General features: G+C 44.5%; 1 protein-coding gene across 1 annotated transcript in view; it reads left to right on the top strand.

The window, feature by feature from the left end:
* The window catches only part of LOC109904417 (receptor-type tyrosine-protein phosphatase U-like), a 268,951-nt gene that overhangs the window by 122,035 nt on the left and 121,958 nt on the right, over positions 1-24,958 (top strand). Inside the window, 2 exon segments of the mRNA XM_031788734.1 lie at positions 22,380-22,546; positions 22,548-22,652. Coding sequence (XP_031644594.1) covers positions 22,380-22,546; positions 22,548-22,652 — 272 coding nt within the window.

Here is a 24,958-nt window from a genome sequence, read left to right as displayed (position 1 = left end):
CAATTGTTTACAGACAGATTATTTCACGTATAATTCACTGTATCACAATTCCAGTGGGTCAGAAGTTTACATACACTAAGTTGACTGTGCCTTTAAACAGCTTGTGAAATTTCAGAATAATATTTCATGGCTTTAGAAGCTTCTGATAGGCCAATTGACATAATTGGAGTCAATTGGAGGTGTACCTGTGGATGTATTTCAAGGCCTACATTCAAACTCAGAGCATCTTTGCTTGACGTCATGTGAAAATAAAAATAAATCAGCCAAGACCTCAGAAAGAAATTGTAGACCTCCACAAGTCTGGATCATCCTTGGGAGCAATTTCCAAACACCTGAAGGTACCACATTCATCTGTACAAACCATAGTACGCAAGTATTAACACCATGGGACCACGCCACCGTCATACAACTCAGGAAGGAGAGTGGCATTCTGTCTCCTAGAGATGAACGTGCTTTGGTACGAAAAGTGCAAATCAATCCCAGAACAACAGCAAAGGACCTTGTGAAGATGCTGGAGGAAACAGGTATAAAAGTATCTATATCCACAGTAAAACGAGTCCTATATTGACATAACCTGAAAGGCCTCTCAGCAAGGTAGAAGCCACTGCTCCAAAACCACCATGAAAAAGACAGATTACGGTTTGCAACTGCACATGGGGACAAAGATCATATTTTTTCGAGAAATGTCCTCTGGTCTGATGAAACAAAAATAGAACTGTTTGGCCATAATGATCATCGTTATGTTTGGAGGAAAAAGGAGGAGGCTTGCAAGCCGAAGAACACCATCCCAACCGTGAGGCACGGGGGTGGCAGCATCATGTTGTTAGCATCCCTCCTGCTTTGCTGCAGGAGGGAGTGGTGCACTTCACAAAAAAGATTGCATCATGAAGGCAGGAGAGTTATGTGGATATATTTTATTTTTATTTGACCTTTATTTAGGAACAGTGGGTTAACTGCCTGTTCAGGGGAAAATGACAGATTTGTACCTTGTCAGCTCGGGGATTTGAACTTGCAACCTTCCAGTTACTAGTCCAACGCTCTAAACACTAGGCTACCCTGTCGACTGGGTAGCCTAGTGGTTGAAGCAACATCTCAAGACATCAGTCAGGAAGTTAAAGCTTGGTCGCAAATGGGTCTTCCAAATGGACAATGACCCCAAGAATACTTCCAAAGTTGTGGCAACATGCCATAAAAGGACAACAAAGTCAAGGTATTGGAGTGGCCATCACAATGCCCTGACCTCAATCCTATAGAAAATTTGTGGGCAGAACTGAAAAAGCTTGTGCGAGCAAGGAGACCTACAAACCTGACTCAGTTACACCAGCTCTGTCAGGAGGAATGGGCCAAAATTCACCCAACTTATTGTGGGAAGCTTGTGGAAGGCTACTCAAAACATTTTCCCAAGTTAAACAATTTAAAGGCAACGCTACAATGTACGAATTGAGTGTATGTGGACTTGATGAAATAAATGAAATAAAAGCTGAACTAAATCCTTCTCTCTACAATTATTCTGACATTTCACATCCTTAAAATAAAGTGGTGATCCTAACTGACCTAAAACAGGATATTTTACTAGGATTAAATGTCAGGAATTGTTCAAAACTGAGTTTAAATGTAGTTGGCTAAGGTGTATGTAAACTTCCGACTTCAACTGTAGATATCATTTACAACATTAACAATATCTACACTGTATTTCTGATCAATTTAACGTTATTTTAGTGGACCAAAGGTGTTGCTTTTCTTTCAATTCTAAGTGACCCCAAACTTTTGAAAGGTAGTGTATATATGACTAAATGGTCATGTGGAATTTGACTGTGACCATGTCTCCGACCGCCAGTTTGGTGGTAATACGGTCGCCGCAACAGCCCTAGGTCTTCCTAATGTGTGGTATTCTCAGTGTAGATGAAACAGAATGAAAACAATTAATAAGTTAACATTTCTCCTTTGCCATGATAATCCATCCACCTGACAGGTATGGCATATCAAGAAGATGATTAACAGCATGATCATTACACAGGTGCACGTTGTGCTGGGGACAGTAAAATAACATTCTAAAATGTATGTGTGTAGTGTGTGTAGTGTGTGTGTGTGTGTGTGTGTGTGCGTGCGCGTGTGTGTGTGTGTGTGTGAGCGTGCGTGTGTGTGCGTGTGTGTGTGTGTGTGAGAGAGTCTGTGCGTGCCTGTACCTAGCTGTATATTATCAGTCTCTCTCTCTCGTTCACTAACTAGGAAGTATAAAAAGAGAAAATTAGATAGAAAGTCATTAAAAGTTTGTGAAGTTTTCAAATTTAGACCCCATGTTTTTAGCTTTACTTTGCTTTTTGTGTGATACTTGAGACGACCGCATTGGGCAAAATATTGTGATCATAATATTCTGCGCATGGAGCTTAATGGGTTTAGATGTAAAGTCATACAAGTCCCCTTTATATAAAAATGTAATATATGCAGTGCTCTGTCTACTATTTGATGCGAAATAACGATGACGTCTTTGGGTACTGCTGTAACCCAAGAATAATCATGGTATTAATTTAATAAAATTAATGCTCGACCCAAATTAAATAACCCTTATTATGAGGCCAAGATACATTATGAGTGGAAGAGGTGGTATACATTTGAATAGTTTTTCTTGATCATGGTATGTGGTTGTTTGGCCTTCATTAGTTGTGGGCACTGGTTTATTAATTTTTTTCCACCATTATTTAACCAGGTAGGCTAGTTGAGAACAAGTTCTCATTTACAACTGCGACCTGGCCAAGATAGAGCAAAGCAGTTTGACACATACAACAACACAGAGTTACACATGGAATAAACAAACATACAGTAGAAAAAGTTGATATACAGTGTGTGCAAATGAGGTAGGATAAGGGAGGTAAGGCAATAAATAGGCCATGGTGGCGAAGTAATTACAATATAGCAATTAAACACTGGAATGGTAGATGTGCAGAAGATGAATGTGCAAGTAGAGATACTGGGGTGCAAAGGAGCAAGATAAATAAATAAATGCAGTATGGGGACGAGGTAGTTGGATGGGCTATTTACAGATGGGCTATGTACAGGTGCAGTGATCTGTGAGCTGCTCTGACAGCTGGTGCTTAAAGCTAGTGAGGGAGATATGAGTCTCCAGCTTCCGTGATTTTTACAGTTCGTTCCAGTCATTGGCAGTAGAGAATTGGACGGAAAAGCGGCCAACGGAAGAATTGGCTTTGGGGGTGACCAGTGAGACATACCTGCTGGAGCGCGTGCTACGGGTGGGTGCTGCTAAGGTCACTAGTGAGCTGAGATAAGGTGGGGCTTTATCTAGCAGAGACTTGTAGATGATCTGGAGCCAGTGGGTTTGGCGGCAAGTATGAAGTGATGGCCAGCCAACGAGAGCGTACAGGTCGCAGTGGTGGGTAGTATATGGGGCTTTGGTGACAAAATGGATGCCACTATGATAGACTGCATCCAATTTGTTGAGTAGAGTGTTGGAGGCTATTTTGTAAATGACATCGCCAAAGTCGAGGATCGGTAGGATGGTTTTATGAGGGTGTGTTTGGCAGCATGAGTGAAGGATGCTTTGTTGAGAAATAGGAAGCCGATTCTAGATTTAGTTTTGGATTGGAGATGCTTGATGTGAGTCTGGAAGGAGAGTTTATAGTCTAACCAGACACCTAGGTATTTGTAGTTGTCCACATATTCTAAGTCAGAACCGTCCAGAGTAGTGATGCTGGACGGGTGGGCAGGTGTGGGCAGCGATCAGTTGAATAGTATGCATTTAGTTTTATTTGCATTTAAGAGCAGTTGGAGGCCACGGAAGGAGAGTTGTATGACATTGAAGCTCGTCTGGAGGTTAGTCAACACAGTGTCCAAAGAAAGGCCAGAGGTATACAGAAGGTTGTTGTCTGCATAGAGGTGGATCAGAGAATCACCAGCAGCAAGAGCGACATCATTGATGTATAGTCAGCCCGAGAATTGAACCCCGTGGTACCCCCATAGAGACTGCCAGAGGTCCGGACAACAGGCCCTCCGATTTGACACACTGAACTCTATCAGAGAAGTAGTTGGTGAACCAGGCGAGGCAGTCATTTGAGAAACCATCATCTTAAAGATTATCTGCTAAATCTAAGCTCTCGTATGGGCATGTTTTCCCCTCTCACCCTCCTAGGGGAATCCAAGTGTGTTCATAGACAGTTTGTTGGGGTAGGACTGAGCTTTCGTATTACAGCAATATTGAGTGATGCCAGCACTCCAGTTGATGACTGCATGATGTGTGTGTGTGTGTGTGTGTGTGAGTGTGTGTGTGTGTGTGTGTGTGTGTGTGTGTGTGTGTGTGTGTGTGTGTGTGTGTGTGTGTGTGTGTGTGTGTGTGTGTGTGTGTGTGTGTGTGTGTGTGTGTGTGTGTGTGTGTGTGTGTGTGTGTGTGTGTGTGTGTGTGTGTGCGTGCGTGCGTGTGTGTGTGCGTGTGATGCCTGTGATCTCAGTGCCTGCAGGTACCACTCCACAGCTGTGATTCCACAGTTCCTTTGTTTTCTCCCACCTGTCTGTTCTGAGCAGGATGAAGGCAGAGGGGTTAACATGCTGCCATTTTGACAAGAAGGAATAGGTCTGATAAAACAACCAGATACTCTGTAGTGTTGTTTGTGTGTTTGAGAGAGATAATGTGTGTATACACCTTTGAACCGTATACCAGTTTATGCTTTCTGGTGCTATGATTGCCTTTGTGCCCATATGTTTGCCAGTACAGCACGTGTTATTTCTTTCATCTGCAACATGTGTACAGTACTGTTATATGTGTGTCTCTGTGCATTTAGTGGTCCTAGTATGTCATTCATAGCACACTGTTTGAAGCTAAGCACGTTAAATGTGAAGGGCCATGTGTTGCGGGGAAAAGGAGAGAGCCTATTTTTTGTGGATTCTCTTCATTTCCACAGGGCTATTGATGGTAATAGGGACTGGAACCACAGGCTAATTTTCAGCCTGTCCTGGTAATTTCCTTAGACCAGTCCACTACTTCACACATACGTTTGTGTGTCAGGGTTTCCGTTAGGAGAATGTGGCGCCGGACAACGTGACGGGAAGACTTTAATGTACCAGTCATTTGAGAAATGTACCGGACCCATATACATTAAGTGCATAAGCCGTTAGGGTGTCCACCCACAGTGATCAGAATGACAGGAATCACAGGTAGATTATAATGAATCTAAACAGAACATGCAGCTCATGTAATGAAGCAGACAATAAAACGTCATTTTCAAACATTTGCCAAAATGCAATTCCCGGGAAAACACCATTCTACACATTCTGTTCCACATGACATAGATGAACATCTCTTTTAGAAACTTATAAAGAGGGGGAATCTAAACATGCATCAACTAGGATGGATTGCTAATATAACTAGGATTGTGCTTTTGGTTCTGGACAACGAAAGATAGTTGATATGAAAACCAATAGAATAAGAGAGAAATGGCATAGTGGTGGGTCCAATAGGGAAGTAAATGGAAATGTGCCAAAACGATATAATTACTCCTGTCTATACATAAATAAATCAAATCACTCAAAATACTTCACCAGAACGCATGTCTTAGCCACAGAGGAATCCAGGACCACTAGCTTCTTTAACAAAATTCCTCTTAGGCCTATGCCTTTTTGGGAAGACCGCAATTTGTGCAGCAATCATGACAATAGGCCTAGTTGATTATTGAGTTGCGGTTGTCAGTGAAATGCATTTAAAATATGTGTGAAGATAATGTGTCTTCAGTATAATTAAACATTTTTAGGAAATAAGAAGGGGAGGAGTGTGTGGAGAAGATTTAGCCTCGGCGAGTCTCTCTCCCCAGAATGGCTGGACTGTCTCCAGACAATTCTTGCGCATTTATTGTTTCTTTGTGTGAATAGTTTGCCCTTTATTTGTATTTTTTTAATCAATTCCCCATGACATATGTCACCAGTAGTAAATGTACCATTCATCCCCATCATTTGGTTACATTCATTTCTGTTAATGCATTTATTAATTACAGTCATTTACCGTTCTCATTCTTGGAGTATAAATGTTGTCTGCAGAGTTCACAACCTGCTACACTTGTGAGAAACAAGTATTGGTTCATTTTATAACCATCATTTACAAGATTTGTCAATGTTTTCATTGTCTTGTTTGGAGTGCTCCGTGTGAGCAGTGAGCAGTGTCTGGTTTCTCTGATAATGTTGAGGGATCGCGTGTGAGCAATGAGCAGTGTCTGGTTCCTCTGATAATGTTGAGGGATCGCGTGTGAGCGATGAGCAGTGTCTGGTTCCTCTGATAATGTTGAGGGATCGCGTGTGAGCAATGAGCAGTGTCTGGTTCCTCTGATAATGTTGAGGGATCGCGTGTGAGCAATGAGCAGTGTCTAGTTCCTCTGATAATGTTGAGGGATCGCGTGTGCCTGAGCTCATGGAAGTTCAGAAACGTAGGAAAGTGTTTGTTTTTTAACATTCATTGCGAATGATATGTTAAAATTATTGTTCCTCACAGTAATCTAGCTGAAAAATCATTCCAACAATATCGCCATTGATACTCCCAAACCCTCGGTGTGAAGAAGCAATGGTAGTTATAGGCATACTGCTGCATTGGCCTATAGGCTCAATTGAGTTCAATTCTCAAGTTTTAGTTAGCCGCCAGCGGATCATGGTGTACCAATATATGCCCATATGGCATCGGCTGGTGATCATTAGTTAACTTTTAGAAGTTTATCATTTTAATTCATATTTTTATGATTAACCAAGTGACAATGATTTTGATTGAAATGAAACTGTTCAACAAAAATGTGTACATGAAAATTATAACTGGCATGCAGAACTGTAGAAATGGTAGAATAAGTTGTAAGCTTCACCAAACTTGAAACTCACTTGCCGCCTATGAAGTCTTTATAAAATAATTGCCTCCACGTTTCCATGATCGTATTTTGCCTATAAACTGTTTTGAAGCAAGGTAAGACATGCCTCATAATATGAAATAAAAATCCCGCTCAAAATAAACTATATTGTGCACGTGTGATAGTTGTGTTGGATAAATAAGAAAATGATGGCTAACAAAAATTCACACAGGACAATTTCATTCCATAAAATGATGCAAATTAGCAGATAGACTGGTAAGCAGGAAGGTCAAATGTATTTTCATCGAATGGTATTTCCATAAATTAATAAAAAGCATTATTTTGCAATTCAATTTTTTTTCTACTGGTCATTTTGGTCGGCAACAGTTTGATTTATCGGCTTTAATGCTTTTTTTATCGGCCAAAAGCAGCCAATTGCTGGCTAACGGAAACCCTGGTGTGTTGTGTGTATCGGAGGAGGCAACGAGAGCAAGAGAGAGAGAGAGAGAGAGTAATAGAAATTGAGTGAGTGAGAGAGAGAAAGAGGGATATTGAGAGACAGAGAAAGAGTGTTGGAGAAAGATAGAGATTGAGAGTCAAAAAAATTGGGGAAAAAAAGAGTTGGGGAACAATTTAGCTAGTGTGTCAGGTGTATCACAGTGAAAACATAATCCTGAATCTTAATTTCACCCCTACTTTCTCTCCCCAACACCATGGCAGTTGTTGTTTTCCACCCTTCATTCTCTGTGGTGGGGCTGTGTTGGTTTGCGAGTGTGTGTGTTAGGTTTGTCATCTCTCAGGGCAATGCCAGCTAGTGCGTGATTAATGGGAAATATAAGACCAGCCACAGTGCACGGGTTCCCATGGTAAGCATACACACACACAGTGCACAACGCTTCTACAGAGCTCTTCGTCATCATTCCGAATGCTCTTTGTGAGCTAAGCCCCCAAATAATACATACATATGAGCACTGAACTGAGCGAGAAGTCATATCTCAAAGCTTAAGGAATAAAACATATCGTTCCTGGGTTGTGCCTCATACAGCATGATGCATTGACACAACTAAAATATACTTGTCCTAGACTTCAGCTTTATTTGGTACTGGTTCCATGCCTCATGTATTTCATTTTAATGACCCATCCAGTTTCCTGTCTCTTTTTGCAGATGTACTGTGTTTTCTTCACACACCAGGCCACACAAACTGGGGCCACACGAGTGTCCTTCCTACACAGGTTATTGAAGCAGATGACGAAGGTTATTCCAGCTGAAACATCCATGTTGGTGTAAGAATAAAGCCTGCGAGCAGCGTGTGTTGGCTTTCCTTTCTTTATGTTTTCAAGCTCAAGTTTATTTGATATGTACAGTATTAGTAACTCATTGGAAATCATTACCACAGTGCCTGTAAAACCCAGGATCAGGGTTGCATGAAGAAGATGGACAGAGATACAGAGAAACACTCAGTAAGGCAATACAGACATTCCTCTGTGTAGAGGGTTTCAGTTCCACTGCCTGGGGCTAGCTGTATGATGAGTCTTCAGTGTTCATGGAGTACTGTGACAGCTCTGCTCAATGAGCTTTATCCCATCTCTCAAGACCCTCAGAGCAGACCCTTAGAGCAGATCCTTAGAGCAGATCCTCAGGGCAGACCCTCAGAGCAGATCCTTAGAGCAGATCCTTAGAGCAGATCCTCAGAGCAGACCCTTAGAGCAGATCCTTAGAGCAGATCCTTAGAGCAGATCCTTAGAGCAGATCCTTAGAGCAGATCCTCAGAGCAGACCCTTAGAGCAGATCCTTAGAGCAGATCCTCAGAGCAGACCCTCAGAGCAGATCCTTAGAGCAGATCCTCAGAGCAGACCCTCAGAGCAGACCCTCAGAGCAGATCCTTAGAGCAGATCCTCAGAGCAGACCCTCAGAGCAGATCCTCAGAGCAGATCCTTAGAGCAGATCCTTAGAGCAGATCCTTAGAGCAGATCCTCAGAGCAGACCCTCAGAGCAGATCCTTAGAGCAGATCCTCAGAGCAGACCCTCAGAGCAGATCCTTAGAGCAGATCCTCAGAGCAGACCCTCAGAGCAGATCCTCAGAGCAGATCCTTAGAGCAGATCCTTAGAGCAGAGCACTGAGCCCGTGCGGAATAAGATACCTCATTTTTTAGAGGACTACCCTCAAGGTGTGTGTTTAGGCACGTGCGCATGAGTGGGTGCATGTGTGTGGACACATTTTACAATAGTTGTGAGTACCAAAAGTCCTCACGAATATTAAACCAAATAATATTCAGATATTTCAAATGTAAAAAGGCTTTTTTAGGGGTTAGGGTTAGAATTAGGGTTATGAGTTAGTAGTTAGGGTGAGGGGAAATAGGATTTTGAATGAATCCATTGTTGGTCCTCACAAGTATAGTAAGACATAGCTGTGTGTGTGTGTGTGTGTGTCCCACTTGTTCTGCTCTTAGGTAGCTTTTATGCCGCCAGCCTTGGTTTAGTCCCATGGGAGATCATACTGCAATTGAATACACCAGTAGGATCTCAGTACTCTGAAGTGGCTCCAGACACTGGTTGTAATACTGTGTCTGTTATATGAATGGTTGAATGCTCAACTAGCTACTCAAAAACTCTGAGTTCGCTTGCCTTAGCAAGGTGAACGTCAGATACTTGGCTAGGTTTGGGCGGTATCCAGATTGTCATACCTTCGTACTGACCTTGTGCTATCCCGGGCTATTCGGAAATACCGGCACTGAACATAAGGGAGGTGCTATTTTCAAAGCCTCTGCAATCCGAAGGTTAGCAATGGTAACAAGTACATGTAAAATCCCATAGAGAATGCTAATGAGTGCATAGCAAACAATTTATACAATTTCAACTCCATTCAACTGACGATCAGGCTCTCAGGCCGCCACAAGGAGTCACAGGAATGCGATGAGCCAAGTTAAGCCCCCCCCAGCCAAACCCTACCCTAACCCGGACGATTCTGGGCCAATAGTGCACCGCCCTATGGGACTCCCGATGATGGCCGGTTGTGTTACAGACTGGGATCGAACCTTTAGACCGCTGCGTCAGTCGGGAGGCCACATTTAGCACATTTTAGACAGTTCACTTAATAGTTATAAGATATCTAGCTGGCAAACATTTAGTTGTGATTTCCATAATGTAACTAGATCACCTGGTGTGTGCCGCACAACATTGAGTGACTCACAAGGTTTCGGTCTCTCGTGTTGTGTGCTTGTAAACAAATACCATGTGACTGGGGACTACCGGTTAGCTTCATAATTAAATATTATATGAGAGGTGAAATGAAGAACAAAATCTTTATCTCACAGCGTATTGCAGAAGTTGACTGCAGATATTTAATTAGAAAGTAGCTACAAATATACACATTTATAAAAAATTTAATGTTAAAATGTTAAAAATAATAGGTTCAACGGTATTGAACATTCCGTGGCTATTTCCATATACTCCGGTATACGGTATATACGGTATACCTCCCAAGTCTACTTGGCACCAAGAGGAATAGATACGTCAACACGACAGAGAGACAGCAAAGTCATTAAAGAAAAGAAGATAGGAGGACTTGAAAGATGAGGGGAAGAGAGGACAGGGGGAGTGAGATTAGAGCATGCTACGCAGCAGTTATTATGCAGAAGAGTGGAGTCTGAGACTCCTAAACACACTGAACGTTTTCTAATTCATCACTGTCGTCAGGCGGGTGTTTTGGAGGATGCGGCGAGGTAGAGAGCAGCTGTGTAGTGGCCCGACCAGGACGGCGTTTGCCTTGCAGGACCAACTCTCTGATTGATCACCTCTCTACAGGCATGGGATCACCAGCCCTGCTGTTAACAGGCCGGCGAGGAAAAAGAGAGAGAGACTTTCAAAGCCTTGATTAAGGCAAAGACAGACAACCCCGGTGATGAGAACCTTGGCTCCTCTCTCTCGCTCCTGTCTATGTCATAATTCTCTGTCAATCTCTTTCCTTCTCACTTACCCACCCTCTCTCCCTCACTGTGATCTGCTAGCTGTTGATTCTCCCTCACTGTTTTCTGCTAGCTGTTGATTCTCCCTCACTGCGTCCTGCTAGCTGTTGATTCTCCCTCACTGCGTCCTGCTAGCTGCTGAATCTCCCTCACTGCGTCCTGCTAGCTGCTGATTCTCCCTCACTGCGTCCTGCTAGCTGCTGATTCTCCCTCACTGTGTCCTGCTATCTGCTGATTCTGACTCCCTGTGTGTAGCTGAACTGTAATGATGATGGGGCGTGAGTTGGTGTTCCATTAGAACGCTGTAGTCCCCAGGAGAGTGTCACTGACGTGTGTTGAATCATATGGCTCAGCTATTACATTTATTTACCATGACTATCACACAGCATTATTTATTATTATTTATCTGCCAGTAACATACCCTTGACACCCTGCTCTCCCTTACGCCTTGCCCCAGCTGACCCTGCTCCGGGAATTACTAACGCACCACCGCTGCTAACGCAGCACCTGTTACCCTATTTGTAAAGGCGATGCTCCTCACATTAACGTCTTGGCAGACGCACACGCTCACACGCACAAACACTCGCACATGCGCACGTGCGCACACACACACACACACACACACACACACACACACACACACACACACACACACACACACACACACACACACACACCCTCCTACACCATTTTCACTATTGGATTCCTAACATCAGTCACAGTGCCCTAGTTGGGGAGGACTTGCACAATACCAAAAGTTTTCAGAAATCTAGTGTGAGATCTAGTGGGTTAGATCGAAATAGAGGTAGTGAAGGAGTTAAAAACTGAAGGTTCAGAGCCGTTGACATAGTCGTTGACGCTCCTCACATTTCCCCAGAAATGAATGTAGTTAGATAAAAATGCGCAGTGTAGTAAGGTGTCATCCCCCTCCCAGCTGGGTTGAAGACAATTGGACATCTTTTGATGCACAACAGTGGGTTGTGCAATATATAACACACAGCACGCAATTACGCATGCACACACACATACACTCTGACAGGTCGAAGGGCAATGAAGTTCTATTTCCTATTCCCTTGTGGCATTCTCTCTGCCTCTCTTTCTCTTTCAGCCATCTCAAACAGAATGTCTGGAAGTTCTCTCCTCTGTCCCCCTTTTCTCTCAAAGTGCGTCCCTCTCTGTCATGGATTAATTGGATTCTTTGACCCAGTACCAGATTGTGCCCCGTAGCTGCCCTGCTTGGGGTGTCATGGGGCTGGTGGGAGAAGGAGGTTGGGCCTAGCGGTGCTTCAGGGGCCATGTGTGTCACCAGCCCCCCCACACACTCTGTCTGTTCAGGCCCATTGTTTCTCTGCCACTCCCTCTGTCACCCCTCATGGGACAGAAACAGCAGGCAAACAAGTCCCCATGCTGTTGTTATAGGTCACAGCCACTGTCATTGCTATTGTTGTCTTGTTGTTTCTGGACCATGCTACGGGGTCCGTGCCCAGGGAATGGGTAAACAAAGATGGCACCCTATAGATAGCGCACCCCTTCTGACCAGAGCTCTATGAGCCCTGATTAAAAGTAGTGCACTAAATAGGGAATAGGGTGCCATTTGGGATGGTAGACTAGACTGGCTGGTACCACCCTATTGTTCTGAAGCAGTCAGGCTGAGTCAGCTCGGACTTTCACATATACTGATCTAGTAAACCAATGTTTTTATACCAGAGATCTGTTTCTTTAAATGTCAAATACGGCGTTTGATTATGTAGAAAACATTTCAACATTTACTTTGTATTGCATATTCTGTTGTACAGTATATGACATTCAACCATGGCAATCCTACATTTTGCACAGAAAATAAAGAGTAACATTGTCATATCTCTGCCCTGATATTGTCCCCCCTAGCTGTTCACTAAGTAAGCACGGAGTTTGTTTTGAATTCCATAGCTATGCTGAATGGCCGTAGGCACTGGCCTGGGGTTCGTTCTTTTATGGGGCCTCCTCATGTGTTTGTTTCCTCCTTGGGCGTTCATTGGTCAAGCCTTATCACTGATGATTTGTAGGCGGCTGTCCATGGTGGATGTGACAAGGATTAGGACAATATGCTCCTAAAGGTTTGATGGACTAGAGAACGGCGTGTTTCCATGTGTGTGTTTCTGTGTCTGTGTGTGTGTGTGTGTGTGTGTGTTATGCTCGTAAAGGTTTGATGGACTAGAGAACGGCGTGTTACCATGTGTGTGTTTCTGTGTCTGTGTGTGTGTGTGTTATGCTCGTAAAGGTTTGATGGACTAGAGAACGGCGTGTTACCATGTGTGTGTTTCTGTGTCTGTGTGTGTGTGTGTTATGCTCGTAAAGGTTTGATGGACTGATAGAACAGCGGGTGTTTTCTCCTCCTCGTCCTCAGCCGGAGATGCTTATTATACTGATTGATGACTATTGTTTTCAATTACCAACAGCTTTATTTGCGAGAAGCCCGTCACCATTAAACTGCAGCTATGCAGGATGTGAATTAAGATCCTGGGTTACAAATGTCTTTCAATTATATCTGCCTGAGTGATGGGTTTTGTGTGTGTGTGTTTGGTGGAGTGATGACTTTTGAATGAGTAACAGCTTTTGAATAAGTAGGCAGTGCTTGCCTCTAAAAGACTGAGGAGCACAAATGAACATGAAGTAATGCCTGTTTTGTTTTCCCTTTTTTGAACAATGCCGGCCAAGAGCATTGGCTGAGGCTGAAGCTTTGTGTCTGAGGAGGTAAATCAGATCTGAGCAAGGTTGTTTTGGAAAGCCCATTGGATGCTTTGTGTTTGTGGGCGACCAATCAGAGCTGAAGGAGGACATTTTTTGAAAAGCGCACATGCAGCCTTTTGTTGTGTCTCGTTGGGCCGTTGGGCCGTTGGGGCCGTTTGGCTGCTCTCTCAAGATGATTTGATTCATTGAGATCAGACTGGTGCCCCCGAAAAAACCCATTCATTCAGTGACAGATTCTAAATGTAAACCACCCTGTTTTAATCCATCAGTGTGCCATGTGTTCTGGCGTAGAATTAAAGAGACACATTGTTTTGTTGGCATACCCTCCTTTAGAGAAGAGAACACTAAGGCTTATAGGGCAAGTAGTGTGTGCCCCCTACTGCCCAAAACATGTAACTTACCCAACATATATTACTTGTTGCTAGAGATATTTAAGACAAGTTACAGGTTTGGATCTGATTCATATTATTGTGGTGAAGATGTAGGCTACAGATTGACACTTACCATGATATAATGTCAAGTTGAAGCACTCTGGTTCAGACTACTTGACCACTAAGCCTAGCCCCCTATTCAACCTCTCTACTCTCTCGCCCACTTGACTTCTTCCACATGTTGTTACGTTACAGCCTTATTCTAAAATTGATTAAATAAAAAAATGTCTTCATCAGTCTACACACAATAACCCATAATGACAATGCGAAAACAGGTTTTTCAAAATTTTAGCAAGTGTTTATGTAATATTCAGACCCTTTGCTATGAGACTTGAAATTGAGCTCAGGTGCATCCTGTTTCCATTTATCATCCCTGAAACAAGATTCTCTGGTCTGATGAAACTAAGATTAAACTCTTTGGCCTCTTTGGAGATCGTTGATGAAAACCTGCTCCAGAGCATTCAGGACCTCAGACTGGGTGTGAAGGTTCACCTTCCGTCAGGACAACGACCCTATGCACACAGCCAAGACAACGCAGGAGTGGCTTCGGGACAAGTCTCTGAATGTCCTTGAGTGGCCCAGCCAGAGCCCGGACTTGAACCCCATCGAACATCTTTGGAGAGAAATGGAAATAGCTTTGCAGCAGCGCTCCCCATCCAACCTGACAGAGCTTGAGAGGATCTGCAGAGAAGAATGGGAGAAACTCCCCAAATACAGGTGTGCCAGGCATGTAGCGTCATACCCAAGAAGACTCAGTGCTGTAGTCGCTGCCAAAGCTGCTTCAGCAAAGTACTGAGTAAAGGGTCTGAATACGTATGTAAATGTGATTTTTAGTCATGTGATGTTTAAGTCAGAAGTTTACATACACCTTAGCCAAATACATTTAAACTCAGTTTTTTAACAATTCCTGACATTTAATCAGAGTAAATATTCCCTGTTCTAGGTCAGTTAGGATCACCACTTTATTTTAAGAATGTGAAATGTCAGAATCATTGTTGAGAGAATGATTTATTTCAGCTTTTATTTCTTTCACCACATTCCTAGTGGGTCAGAAGTTTACATACACTAAATTAGTATTTGGTAGCATTGCCTTCAAATTGTTTAACTTTGGTCAAACGTTTCGGGTAGCCTTCCAAGCAAGCTTCCCACAATAAGTTGGGTGAATTTTGGCCCATTCCTCCTGACAGAGCTGGTGTAACTGAGTCAGGTTTGTAGGCCTCCTTGCTCGCACACTCTTTTTCAGTTCTGCCCACAAATCTTCTATGGGATTGAGGTCAGGGCTTTGTGATGGCCACTCCAATACCTTGACTTTGTTGTCCTTAAGCCATTTTGCCACAACTTGGAAGTATGCTTGGGGTCATTGTCCATTTGGAAGACCCATTTGCGACCAAGCTTTAACTTCCTGACTGATGTCTTGAGATGTTGCTTCAATATAGCCACATCATTTTCCTGGCTCATGATGCCATCTATTTTGTGAAGTGCACCAGTCCCTCCTGCAGCAACGCGGGGGGGTCCACAACATGATGCTGCCACATCCTGTTCTTCACGGTTGGGATGGTGTTCTTCGGCTTGCAAGCTTCCCCCTTCTTCCTCCAAACACAACGACGGTCATTATGGCCAAACAGTTCTATTTTTGTTTCATCAGACCAGAGGACATTTCTCCAAAAAGTTCGATCTTTGTCCCCATGTGCAGTTGCAAACCGTAGTCTGGCTTTTTCATGGCGGTTTTGAAGCAGTGGCCTCTTCCTTGCTGAGTAGCCTTTCAGGTTATGTCGATATAGGACTCGTTTTGCTGTGGATATAGATACTTTTATACCTGTTTCCTCCAGCATCTTCACAAGGTCCTTTGCTGTTGTTCTAGGATTGATTTGCACTTTTCGCACCAAAGCACGTTCATCTCTAGGAGACAGAACGCGTCTCCTTCCTGAACGGTATGACGGCTGCGTGGTTCCATGGTGTTTATACTTGCGTACTGTTATTTGTACAGATGAACGTGGTACCTCCAGGCATTGTGTGTAGATTGATTTGTAAAAAAAAGAACAATTAAATACATTTTAGAATAAGGCTGTAGCAGAACAAGATGTGGAAAAGCTCAAGTGGTCTGAATACTTTCCGAATGCACTGTATGTGGGGCCAGGTTGTGAACATGTCTCTGGCCAGGGCCTTTCTCTCCTCTCTGCCCGAAGGTGATCTGCATGCAACTCAGCTCTCTCTGCAACTCCCTGCTCTCCTCCAGATGCACTTATGCCGCTGGCACTCAGCAGGGCTGTAACTGATACTGTCTTATCACTCCGACTGGATGTAGGGGGAGGAGGGGAGGTAGGGGGAGCACTGGGCCCTGGTCCATACTGGCAGACCTCATACCTGGGCTGGGTATCAACTGCACTGCAGTGCCGCTGAGAGCCAGTGATAGTCAGTGATAGTCCAAGAGAGGGAGAGAGAAACACATAGACTGAGAGACAAAGAAACATAGAAAATAGTTCAAGGCTGTTCCGTACTGTTATTCTCTCCTCTCAGGGATGTTTTTATTAACCAGCCTCAGGTTATTCTACCTGGGAACATATGCTCAAATAGCTCACCCTCTTCCCACCCAACACAGTCTCCTTACAGGGCATGGTTAGTGTCTCCTTCCTTCCTTCCTTCCTTCCTCCGTGTCTGCTCTCCACAAAGACCCGATGTCTGAGGTATTTCTGTATCTCTGCTGTAGTGATAGAAAAACTAACTCATTTAAGAGAATGTCTTGTTCGCCTGTTTCTAGATCCTTGTTACAGTACAGTACAAGCTAAGCCAGCCAGCCACCCTACCACCCAGTCAGCCAGCCATCCAGTGTGCTGACAACCCTATACCCTCTCCAACCCTTCCCCCTGTCTGCTAAAGCATCTCCATACTGTATAACACTCCTCTCCTTCCCAGAAGTGCTTTCTTTCTGTCTTTATTTCTTGTGTGTGTGATCTACTGTTTGTTTCAGCTCAGTACCTCGCAGGCTTCTCTTTTCTGTCTCTCCGTGTTCCTCACCTCCTCTTGTCTTTTCTTAAATAGGGCACGTGGGTCCCTTGCTCTTAGCAGTGAACTTTGAGGGAGATTGAGGATTCCTTAAGACATTAACGAAGTCATTTACAGTTGGGGAAGGGAGGCAGGCCAAATGTAGTCAGAGAGAGAAAGAGACAGGTTGAGTGTGGGTGTGTGTTTACAGTGCTGCTACAGGGAAAGGGGATACCTAGTCAGTTGTACAACTGTCTTCCACATGTAACCCAGCCCCTCTGAATCAGAGAGGTGCAGGGGGCTGCCTTAATCCACGTCCACGGCGCCCAGGGAGCAGTTGTTGTTTTGGGGTTAACTGCCTTGCTCAAGGGCAGAACAGCAGATTTTTCCACCTATACCGGCTCGGGGATTCAAACCAGCGACCTTTTAGTTACTAGCCCAACGCTCTTAAACGCTAGGCTACCTGCCGCCCCACTACAACGAAGACGGTTCAGGCCTTGCATACCGTGGCTAGCGGTGATGTTGACTCCTCTACCAGCAAAAGAGGCTGTCATTCATTATACAGTGTCAATATCAAGTCAATCCCTTCAAGCTTAGTAATAATTCAATTTTTTTTGTAAGTCCCGGTCGTGTGTTTAGATCCCGTCCCTCACCTTGGGAACCGCGTTCGCTCCAAACCCAAGATCCAGACGGACTCTGATTGTTTGTGTACGGAGGTTAGCTGTATGTGTGTGTGTTTGTGTTGCTAGAGTCTCTCTATGTTGCATTCATGAGCAGCTGGTGTTGGTTAGCCTATTTCCCATTTGCACAGTGTAAGCACTGTGTCACTTTGTAAATGGCAGAATCTGCATCGGTGCCTTTCGGCCTCAGTGAACACAACACAGCACAGCCCTGCGAGCTCAGTGCCCTGCCAACCAGCTCTACAGATCACACATTACAGCAGCACACACACTCACGGACAAACAGCAAGGCAAATCTGCATGTTCCCAATCGACCACCGCGACTGCCCTTCAAATATCATCTGTGGTGAAAGTAGCCTGAGGTTACAGTATAAAAAAATAAAACACTAACAAATGAAACCGCAAAATACAAAAACAGTAGGGATTGAACACTTCAGGATGACCTTCTCCGAATGTCCCCAATCAGCAGTGGAAATAGACTAACACACACACACACACACATAACAATAATAATAAAGTCCGACTGGACACACACCAACACCAAGTTGATTAACAGACACGTTGCCTGGCAGACTGTTATTTAACCTCTATTGATGAAACAGAAAATAGCAGAAAAAGAACAGAAAACCATTGATAGAATACTGTGATTAAAATGCATGGTGTTTGGCTGTGAACGATGGTGTTGTCTGGCTTCAGAATAAGCCTGGCTGAGTTAGACAAAACATTATTGATGGGAGCGGAGCCAGAAAGCTTAAAACATGGTGGAGGAGAGAAATATAAAAGATAAAGGCAACGAATGTCGAGGCTCTCACTATCTTACTTGCTCTATCTCTCTCTCAATTCAATGGGCTTCATTGACCATGGGAAACATATGTTTACATTGCCAAATAAAAGTGAAATAGATAACAAATAAATGTGAAATAAACAATCAAAAATCTCTCTCACCATCTATACCTCTCTCACCCTCTCTCTTCCTTTCCCCTCTTCTTTCTCTCCCTATATATCTCCCCTCCCCTTCCTCCTGGTGTGTGTGATAAAAACAGTGAGACCTGAGACTCTGGGTCCCACCCTATATGCTATATCTGACGTTCTGATAGGAATGCAGAAAGTCAGAGCTGTGCCCTAATCTCTTAATGTGTGTGTGTGTGTGTGTGTGTGTTCCCTCATCTTTGGCAGGGCTAGCCAGGGTTACAGGGGAGCCTTATCTGCCTTTATGGATTGATGGAGAATATTTCAGCAACTCCGGATATTTTTAAACCAAGTTAAAGAGTCTCTGTGTGTGTGTACTTGCCTCTGTGTGTGTGTACTTGCCTCTGTGTGTGTACTTGCCTCTGTGTGTGTACTTGCCTCTCTCTGTGTGTGTACTTGCCTCTGTGTGTGTACTTGCCTCTCTGTGTTTGTGTACTTTCCTCTGTGTGTGTGTGTGTGTACTTTCCTCTGTGTGTGTGTGTTTACTTTCCTCTGTGTGTGTGTGTACTTTCCTCCGTGTGTGTGTGTACTTTCCTCTCTGTGTGTGTGTACTTGCCTCTCTGTATGTGTGTACTTTCCTCTCTCTGTGTGTACTTTCCTCTGTGTGTGTGTGTACTTGCCTCTCTGTGTGTGTATGTACTTGCCTCTCTGTGTGTGTGTGTACTTTCCTCTGTGTGTGTGTGTACTTGCCTCTGTGTGTGTGTGTGTGTGTGTGTGTGTGTGTGTGTGTGTGTGTGTGTGTGTGTGTGTGTGTGTGTGTGTGTGTGTGTGTGTGTGTGTGTGTGTGTGTGTACTTGCCTCTTTGTGTGTGTCTCACTCCTCAAGGATGGACAGGAAAGAAGCTGTTTTATTTCCAATTAATGCATTTATAAAATGGACTGACTCAATCACGCTCAGGTGAATGATGGCAATTTGGTATGTTTAGCAGACACAGTATTAACCCATGTCTTTAGACTGACTTTGAGCTTTAGCTTCCATTTTGAAGTATATTCTGAAAAATATGTCCCAGACAGTTCATCATATCAGCTCTTGGTGAAAAAATAATATGATTCAGTTATTTGTTTTTAGTGGATTATGGCCTCCATATTAGGAAGTCCCTCATTTGTCAGTTGAGTTTAGTCTGATAATGAATGGGTTTCCTAATCTGATTGCTGCAGTTTCCTAAATCACCACTAGGTGGCTACAACTGTGAGATAAGGGTATATCTACATCAGTGAGTGTAATAATATTTTGCATAGATAGATTAGAGTAAATCTTAATTTGATTTCCATACAGGCTCTAGGGCCTGTCAGAATTAGTTAGACATATTTTAATCTTCACTCGTTCTCTCTCTCTGCCTTCCAGCACTGTTCATCAACTAGAAGCTTCCTATTTTCAGAGGAAGAATTGTGTGAGATTGGGTTACAGTTGATAAACAAGACAATGCGTTACCATCGCTATGCCAGGGTCAATTCAATTCCAGCTAATGTCTTTGTTGTCTATCTATTGGTCACAGCACTCATCTCATACCCTACCCAATACAGCTTTCTCCCTATCTCACACATAGGCCTGTTACCTGGTCTCAAATCTCAAACTAGAAAGGGAGAAGTAGTTCAGTTGCGTGCTGATCTTGCGAGAAAAGCAATTTAGCCTCGTGGCCCAAAGAGCCTCCAGGAGTCTCCACACATCAGAGGCATGGTGACAGTGAGGGCGCAGGGGGCCGGTAGGGGCCAAGTCGATGCCTGCTCTGGTCCAAATCTGGATGTAGGTGAGATTCTAAGGGAAGCGAGGGGAAAATCAATGTTTTCTGAGAATACTGCCTGCCAGTCCCCCCGAGGAGGAGAAGCTGCTAGTAGGAATTTAGTGAAGGCTTGACGGTTCTGTCTGGGCTGGGTTCAGGGTCGAGGTCAGGGAAAATGGGATAGGAGAGGATGAGAAAAGAGACCGAAGGGATGTTTTGTCCAGACAGGGATCAGGAAAGAGAAGAGCGAGGAAAGGGATGTAGGGATGTTTTGGACAGTAAAGGGGACTCAAGGTTTTGAGACTGTAAGAGGTTTTTAAACACTGAGCAGCCCTGTGCTGTGACCTGGCTGATGTAGGTCTTGGTTGTTCTGGGGAATCACAACTTTTGATGCGAACGACTGAACTTTCTTCAGTTTTTTCCTTGTTCTGTCTGTGAGCAAGCAAAGCAAACCGACAAGAACAGGGTTTCATTGACCCAGCACTGTGTTACCTTCTATTGTGTTTTTTGGTGTGTGTTTTGTTTTTCTCTGATTTGGGCAAAGTAGCATTGCAAAATTCCCAGGTTTTCCAGAAATCCTAGTTGGAATATTCCCGAAATCAGGAGAGAATAAGCAGGAAATCCTGAATCCATTGCATTTTCAGGAAGGTTACTGGAATTGTGCCACCCGGGGGCAAGGTGATGAGGAAATGCAATGAGGAGAGGCAGCCTGTCTGAAAGGCATGTTGAGGTCACAGGGCTGAAGCTGTAGAGACATGCTATAGGTCACATGCTGTACTACCTCCTTATGAAGGCAGCCAGCGCCAGCCTGAGGTCAGGGACAGAGAGAGATAAGGTCCCCAATGAGCTGTAGTATCTTGATCACTCTACCTGCTGAGCAGAGAGGGAGGAGTAGAAGAAGGAGGGAGTGGAGTGGAGCTCTCACTTCCAGGAAGGTCACCGGGATTTGGGCCTGAGCCCATCGCTCTGTGTGTGTGTGTGTGTGTGTGTGTGTGTGTGTGTGTGTGTGTGTGTGTGTGTGTGTGTGTGTGTGTGTGTGTGTGTGTGTGTGTGTGTGTGTGTGTGTGTGCGTGTGTAATCACTAGTGTTCAAAGTACTCCCTAGATTGCCATTACAGCCTAATAACAGTGTCAGTGTGATTAATGGCAGTAGAAGTGGCAGGGCACTGAGTCCCTGATTACACACTCATTCAAGTACATCACCCATCCTATCCTGCCCTTCCATAGAGAATACACTACAGCTGTGTCTTTAAAGCACTTAGAAGATTGCTTCGGTAACAAATTCCAATACTGTGACCCATTGATCATTATTAGAAGATTAGAATGGTTAGAATTATACTCTTTTGGGATTCCCTCATGAACACTATTCCCAATCTGGTGTGATCAACATGGACATCTCCCTATCACTCATTCTCTCTTTCTTTGACTCATTCTGTTTCTCTCTCTCTCTCTCTCTCTCTCTCTCTCGCTCTCTCGCTCTCGCGCTCTCTCATCCATTGAGGTGTGTGGACAGCTGTGAAGGCAAATCTCCCTCTGTTTGTCTGGCTGTCTGTTTGACACCTGTGTCATGGCCGGGCGACAGGCTACAACCTTGAGTGCCGAGGGGATGAGAGAGCGAATCAGAAGGGGAGGGATGAGAGGCTCTGTGAACCTCAGTCTCTAAATGAAATGCTGTCTGTCTTCTCCCTGTCTGTCCATAAAACAGAGCTTTGAACAGGGGAGATCTGAGGCATTGTGGCAGACAAAGAAACCCTTATACGGTCTGAGAGAGAGGTAGAGAGAGGTATAGGCCACAGGAGGCTGCTAAGGGGAGGACAGCTCATAATCATGAGTGAATGGAATGGAATCAAACACATGGAAACGATGTGTTCTAAACCATTCCATTGGTCCCATTCCATCCGTTACTATGAGCCCGTCTTCACAATGAAGGTGCCACCGGCCGCCTGTGGTAGAGACAGAGGTAGAGCAGAGAAACGCTTTCCCTCAAATCATGGAGATTTCCCTAAAGTTCCGTCTCTGTTGACAGGAATTGCATTATAACCATCTGACCCTGTCTCTTCTCTGCCGTCCCCCAGGGTCGTTCATGATGGTGAACTCGTCCCAGCATGCAGTGGGGCAGCGGGCCCACCTTCTCCTCCGTTCGCTGAGTGAGAACGACACGCACTGCATCCAATTCAGCTACTTCCTGTACAGCCGCGACGGCCATTCCCCCGGGGACCTGCAGCTCTACATCCGGGTCAACGGGGGGGCCGCGGGGAAGCGCCGTCTGGAACGTCTCCGGGTCACATGGACGCCAGTGGCACCAGGTGGAGCTAGCCGTCAGCACATTCTGGCCCAGCGAATACCAGGTGAGCGCTAATGTGTGTGTGTTAACACATACATTTAGCTAATTATATGTCTAATGCTATGTCGTTGGCACCTTCTGGCCCAGCAAATACCAGGGGAGAGACAATGCTATGCGGTGAGGGTTAGGGTGAGTGGCACCAGATGGAACTAGCCGTTAGCACCTTCTTGCCCAGTGATTACCAGTTGAGTTCTAACTAATGGTTGGTTGGTTGATTGATTGATTACACATACAGTACCAGTCAAATGTTTGGACACACCTACTCATTCCAGGGTTTCTGTTTATTTTTACTATCTTTTGCATTGTAGAATAATAGTGAAGACATCAAAACTATGAAATAACACATATGGAATCACGTAGTAACCAAAAAAGTGTTAAACAAATCAAAATATATTTTATATTTGAGATTCTTCAAAGTAGCCACCCTTTGCCTTGATGACAGCTTTGCACACTCTTGGCATTCTCTCAACCAGCTTCATGATGTAGAAAAACCCTTGAATGAGGAGGTACTGTATGTTCTATTCCAGCACTGATTAAACTGCAGCTGCGGGCCGCAAACTATGCCAGAGACGGGCCGCTATTGGTTCACCATAGTATGCTTGCTAGCTGGGAATCATCAAGCCGTAATTCATTTAATCTATTGTGCTTGTGCTCCTGGAATAGAGCAAATATGTGCAAATGACCAGTTGGTCCCAGAGGAGTGGGTAGGGAAACACTGCTGCACTATTTCATAGTGACAACATGGGAGTATAAATGTACTTTATTAGAGTATTTGTTTTATGTTTACATATATGTATGGCTTAATTTCCCCCAGTGCAGCAGAGTCATAAATATCTCTTTGTTCTGCCCTGGGTTTAGTTGATGGTGTTGTTATGGCTAGTGTGTGTGTGTGTGTGTGTGTGTGTGTGTGTGTGTGTGTGTGTGTGTGTGTGTGTGGTGGGCTGTTTGGAAGCTGCCTCATTAAATCCTATGATTTATACCTCTAGCTGTCTCTCATTCGCCCTCCTCCAAAACGCCCTTAACGAGAAGCCAATAGCTGTGTGTGTGCCTGTGTGTGGGTTTCTGTGTGTGTGTTTCTGTGTGTGCCTGTGTGTGGGTTTCTGTGTGTGTGTTTCTGTGTATGCCTGTGTGTGGGTTTCTGTGTGTGTGTTTCTGTGTATGCCTGTGTGTGGGTTTCTGTGTGTGTGTTTCTGTGTATGCCTGTGCGTCTGTTCTGTGTGCATGTTTTCTCTCCCTTTGAAATCAATGGCAGCAGTAAAAGATTGGGGGAGTGAGTGTGGCTCAGCTGAACAGTCAATTGACCTCAATTCGGTGTGACCCTCAGTAGAGGAGTGTTTGCCTCCATAACCTTGGTCTGCTCTCAGAGTTCTGAGCCTGGTCCCAGACACATCTCAATAAATCAACACATCCTAAATGAGATTAGGGCCGGTGTGGATCAGTGTTGTGTGGTAGTATCCTCAGCTTCCAGGCCAACAACACAACCCCATAGTGATTAAGATTTAATGCTTTTCTTCCTCTCTTGTGCAGCAACATCAAAAGGTTCTCTCGCCCCCGCCACAGTCTCCCACCTTTTTCACACGGTGAAAGAGGGTTTGTGCGTGTGTATGTGTGTGTGTGTGTGGGTGTGTGTGTGTGTGTGACCATTTGAACGGGAAAGCGGATATGGGACACAGGGGCGTTGGGATCCAATATCCAATCAGACCAAGCCTTGCCTGGCCTGGTGGTTAGGTGAAAGTAGAGCTGTATTTGTTGCGTCTGTCTGAAATTAGAAATCCATTAGAGGTATGATTTACCACCCTGATAATGTGTGTGTGTACGCTGAAGCAGCCTGGGTGTTATGTGTTATGTAAGTGGAAATGAAGACATGTGGGTGGGTGTGACATCTTAAGATTCCCCCCCAGGCACACAGACAGACACAGGACAGATTGCTTTGTTGGTCCCATAGAGCAGTAAGAGGTTCTGCTGCAAGTAATGAAGCAGGTAAAAGACTGAGAGGATGACCGGTGCAGGGTTTTAATCCTGCCCTGCAGTGATGCGTCTCCCTGACTGTACAGTGAAGGGGCAGTCTCACTGCCTCCCATGTTCCTTCCCCCCTCCCCTCTCTCCTTTTCACCACCTATTCCTCTCCCCTTCTCTGCCATGATCTATCTTCTACTCTTTCCCCCTCTCCCTCTGTCCTCCTCTCCCTTTCTCTCTCTGTCACGGCTCAAAGTGCTAGTGAAGGCCCCAGAGGGCCCACTCATCCAATCCCCCAGATAAGGATCACTGTCCAGCAGTCCCATCCAACAGATCGGCCCCACGGGACCCTGA

Source organism: Oncorhynchus kisutch, linkage group LG14 (genome assembly GCF_002021735.2).
Source record: "Oncorhynchus kisutch isolate 150728-3 linkage group LG14, Okis_V2, whole genome shotgun sequence".
NCBI lineage: Eukaryota > Metazoa > Chordata > Actinopteri > Salmoniformes > Salmonidae > Oncorhynchus > Oncorhynchus kisutch.
This window is presented reverse-complemented; position numbering and strand designations above follow the sequence as displayed.